This window comes from Brassica rapa, chromosome A04 (assembly GCF_000309985.2).
Source record: "Brassica rapa cultivar Chiifu-401-42 chromosome A04, CAAS_Brap_v3.01, whole genome shotgun sequence".
Classification (NCBI taxonomy): domain Eukaryota; kingdom Viridiplantae; phylum Streptophyta; class Magnoliopsida; order Brassicales; family Brassicaceae; genus Brassica; species Brassica rapa.
In genome coordinates this window covers 5,089,082-5,093,981 of record NC_024798.2, presented here as the reverse complement: position 1 = coordinate 5,093,981, position 4,900 = coordinate 5,089,082, and the positions used below count along the sequence as shown (strand labels likewise).

At 37.5% G+C, this 4,900-nt stretch overlaps 1 protein-coding gene across 1 annotated transcript; it reads right to left on the bottom strand.

Moving 5' to 3' along the window:
* Nucleotides 1–1,018: 1,018 nt before the first annotated feature.
* LOC103847601 (acyl-coenzyme A oxidase 4, peroxisomal-like) lies at nt 1,019–4,278 on the bottom strand. Its single transcript, XM_033290732.1, has 13 exons — nt 4,089–4,278; nt 3,697–3,801; nt 3,489–3,595; nt 3,299–3,376; nt 3,078–3,201; nt 2,877–2,950; nt 2,733–2,792; nt 2,536–2,645; nt 2,136–2,295; nt 1,935–2,011; nt 1,699–1,870; nt 1,472–1,564; nt 1,019–1,392 (listed from the first exon to the last, which is right to left on the bottom strand). Exons 1-13 carry the CDS (start codon nt 4,114–4,116, stop codon nt 1,261–1,263), a joined length of 1,320 nt encoding a protein of 439 aa, XP_033146623.1. The 5' UTR covers nt 4,117–4,278; the 3' UTR covers nt 1,019–1,260.
* Between the last annotated feature and the right edge of the window lie 622 nt (nt 4,279–4,900).

Here is a 4,900-nt window from a genome sequence, read left to right as displayed (position 1 = left end):
TCTATTTCAGTCGGTTCCAAAGAAGAAGGGACGTTTGGTCGGTTTGGGTCGTCGCTCCCGGTCGGCTGCTCCTTCTTCTGCACCACCGCCCTATGTTGATCCAGAAGTACTTACGGCTCAGTTAAAGGACAAGGATGATCGCATATCTGCGTTGGAGACCCAGATGGCAGCTCAACAGGCGGGCTATGAGACACAGAAGAGGCTGAACGAGCAAATGATGGAGATGATGAAGAGGATGTACCCGAACGAGGTGTTCCCGAACATTCAATACCCGTAGTTTTTTTTTTTTTCAAAAACTCGGAATGTTTTAATTTTATTTGTACAACTTTGAATATTATCTAATATGTTTTCAATTTTAATTTTAATTTTATATTTTCGAATTTAAATTTCAAAAATTTTAATTTTTTAAAAAAAAATTAATTTTTTTAAAAAAATTAATTTTTAAAAAAAAAATTAATTTTTTCGAAATTCCGAGGAAATGAACCCTCGGAAATTTCCGACGAACGTTTCCTCGAAATAAGTCGTCGGAATATACCGAGGGACTAATCCTCGGAATTTTCCGAGGGCCACGTTCCTCGAAAATTCCCGATGATAATTCCGAGGAACGTTTCGTCGGAACTTCCAAGGATTGGACCATCGGAAAGTCCATCGAAATATTCCGAGGAAGTCCTCCCTCGGTATATTCCGAGAACTTTTTCGACGAACTGGTGGTCCTCGGAGTTTCCTCGAAAATCCGTTTCCTCGGAATTCCGTCGGAAATTTCCAAGGGATTTCCGAGGAATAATGAATTTCCGAGGAATTTTTTTCGAGGACTTGTTTCGTCGGTATGTCGTCAGAATAGTGTTATTCCGACGACATACCGACGATTTTTTCTCTCGATATGCTGCTGTTTTCTTGTAGTGAACCACCTATGTTTGGGTTTGTAATGTGTGTGAATAATAAATAAAATTTTCACATAACAGAAAAGTACTGCCAAGCACTTGTTCAATGTTGGCAACCAAAAACACTAATAAGTAAATAACTAAAAGTAATTTATTATTTCATCCTTGAACTAAACTCACAAAATGTTTATGGAAGGATTATTCCCACCAAACTAGATGCCGTATACAGCACGGATCCTTTATTGCAATACAATGGTTGCATATGTCCCTTTATGCCAATATTATTTGGCGCACTTAGTGTCTCCAGGTAAATGTAAAGCTCACACATTACATTTTACCAAAGTAACTAACTGCCAACAACAACAAACACTGCACAATCTTAAAGACGGCTACGGCCCCGTGAAGCTGGGGGTTTGAAACTCGCAATCCCGGTAACTTCCCTCCCCGTCACTAAGGTGTTTATGTCGTACGTCCCTTCGTATGTAAAAATGGGTTCAAGGTCACCGAAAGCCTGCAAATAAATTTTCACGTTTATATCAATTTATCGGTTATTAGCCAACCAAGTCAGGTATGAAGATTAGCTCGCTCACCTTTGCCACCAGAAAATCCCCTACAACTCCATTCCCACCGAGTAACTCCCGACCTAGCGAAGCAGTTTCCCTTGCCTTGGATGAAATCCATGCCTAGTTGAACCACATCATTGGTTATACAAATAATAGCTATGTTTGATTCCTCAACTCACTCGAGCTAAAAGAATAGCTCTCAGTGACTGTATTACATAATCAGCGAAGATGAACTTGAATGGTTTGTAGGATACCTTTCCTAAACTGGCTTGACCTGGAGTCATCTGACCCGACTCATATAGCTTGCAGAGGCGCCAACCCATCATAAACATTGCTTGAACATTGCCCAGCATCTTCACAAGCTTCTGTTGGTTTAACTGGAATGCAGCCAACGGTGCTCCAAACTGTTTCCTCTCCATTAGATACCTTGGAAACAAAACACATTCAATGAGAATTCCTTTATAACTAACGAAATGAATGCTCATATTACCTGTGACACATATCGTAGACTCCCATTGATATACCAATTGGTTGCCAGGCCACCATTACACGTGAGACAGCCAGGACCTATTCAAGTATAGTGTACAGAAAAGCAGTTATAAAGGAATGAAGAAAAGAGAAAAATGTATTTTGCTTGTGGTAGAATTAATATTGAAGAGCATTTCTGGATTATTTGGAGGCAAAACAGTACCTTGCTTGTGTCCTGAAATGAATTTACCCCAGGTAACCGCTCCTCATCCGGAACAAAGACATTCTTTAGTAGAATGTCTCCATTCTGAACAATACGTAAACCTATTTTATTTGGGATCTTCGTAACCGTTAGGCCAGGCGCATCTTTCTGGACTAAAAATCTGTAAAACGGTAGCTGATCATTTTATAATTCAGAAAATAAAGTCTATCCGAATGAATATGGAGCCAGGTATGCTATTGATTAAGGTCCGTACAAAAGTTATTCTTCAGTACATCCAATCATAGAGCAACCTAGTTCAGCATATTAGAAACTAGATTTTCATGTTGAAATCAAGAGCCACTTTATTAACTTCAAACGACCTCTATACCTAAGATCTAAGAACCCCTAGAACCTAACATACCCGTTGACTTGGTTCGTTGTCGTATTCCTAGCAAGGATGACCAAAAGATCTGCAAAAGTGCTGTTTCCAATCCAACGCTTTTGTCCCTCAAGCACCCAACCTCCTTCCACCTAATGAAGTAGAAAATTTGAAACAAGTCAAAACAATGAAACATTCTCGTACAAGCAACTGAGTACAAGGGCACAAGAAGGTTAAACCTTTGTGGCAGTTGTTGTTAGAGCACTTGCATCGCTTCCATTGTCAGGTTCTGTCAAAGCCTTTATACAAGTGCAATATATGTAATGGTATCAGCATCAGGTTTACATAACACAAAGGGATGCAAATGGTCTCGACGTACTCACCCAACAAGTCACAGTTTTCATCTGAGCCAAATCAGGCAAATATTTCTGCTTCTGTGCTTCTGATCCACAAAGAGCTATTCTTGACAAAAAAAAACATAAGAAAATATGCTTATACACATCACAGTATGCTTGCTGTTTATCAGGAAAAAAAAAAAACTGAACATTAAAACAAGCTACAAAAGAAATATTAGGACGTCTTACCAATAGTAAGCATGCCCAAAGAGGTATGCACCAAATTAAAAGTCCCACAGCTTGCATCAACTCTAGATATTTCCGCTGTAGCAATAGCATTGGCTGTGATGGAGAGGCCAGGACAGCCATAACCCTGAGAAGTCAGACCAAATTTAAAAAAAAAAAAAAACTGAAACTCTGTCCATCCACATAATCAAAGAAAATCCAAGAAACAAAGCACTGGAAAAAACCTTGATGGAGCCACCAGCAACACCCAAAGCTCCAAACTTTGGAATGATATGGAAAGGAAACTCTGCCTTCTCCCAGTACTGATGAGTAAAAAATCAAAACAAGAACAATTATGTGACACAATGATAACTATCAAATAAACAAAGAGAAAAAAAGCATCCTGAACATGAAGATGTCTATCAAAACATTCACCTCAGTCATTATGGGAGCCACTTCTTTCTCCATGAACTCTCTCACCCTCTTCCGAACAGCCTGTTCCTCCGGAGTCAATAGATCATTGAAATTATAATAATCTGAAGCTGTATCAAGTACAGAAAAAACAAAAAAAAACAGTTTGAGGCCACAAAAGAACAACAAACTAAAAATGTATAATAATATCTGGAAGAGAAGAGATCCTTACTGCACGGTGGAAACTTAGAGGCTGGTGTTGCTTGAGGAAACGCTGCAGATATCTCCATAGGCGGCAAATCAAAATACGAACTCTTCACCTTCTTCTCAGCATTATCTGCAACACGGTAACATTCTCAACTCTCAAATCCAAAACTAATTCAATTACTCGTTTTTATCTCCTATATAACAAATGAAAACAGTCTGCGAATTTGAAATCGCAAACTTCGCCAATCTCTAAACATTGTGAATTTGACGGAGCCAACGATGTTACTTGTTCGATCGGTGATCGACGAACGAATTGCACAGAACGAAGAAAATATTGTGAATTTCTGGAGGATTGAAAGAAGATCACAGAGGACGAGACGTGCAAATAACGATGAGAAGAAAGGAAGGAAGACGAACCACGATCTGCAGATGAGAGCACAGTCATGGCGATATGGAAAGCTTCTTTGGCTTCGTGATAGGAACGAAAATCGATGCAGTGAGATAGAATGAAATGTTACATAGATAATAATCACGCGTCCTGATTCAAGACCCGACCCGCTTACGTGGATCTTTATTTAGATTTTTTTTTTTCAGATAAGCTATTATATCTGCTTTTTTTAGAAAAAAATAACTTTTTATAGAAATGTTTACTGAGAAAATGTATTTTTATAGATTTTTTTCCTTAGAAATATAATTTATCTTTCTCGAGTTTTTTTTCATACGAGTTATTGACTAATCACCGGTTTCTATTCAAATAAAAAAAATGTTTTTTTAACCGAAAGAACGTTTTTAAGATTAATATTTTACGAAAACAGATTTTTTTTTAAAATAAAAGCAGATTTGTTTTTTTTGGGGGGGGGGGGATTGGTGAGTTAAGATTATATATATCTTTTTCTCAGAAATTCAAACTACTAAAATAAAAGAAAAAGCTAAAAAGTTGTTATTTTTCTTGACGAGATACAAAATAAAGATTACACTTAAGGCTCCGAATGGGAAACACGGATCAAGCGTTGCGGATCTAGTGGATCGAGTGGAACAAGAGTGGATCTAGCGGTACAAGTGTGGTTTAAGCGGATCTAGCGGTCTAAAATATATGTTTGAATGGTGAAAGTGCATAAAAAGCGGTCTAAAATACTGTACAAATTAAAAATATATAAAAAATGTTGTATTATTTATTATTTTCATAGTGAAAAGTGTTTTTAATAATTTAATAATGTAATAAATATAAA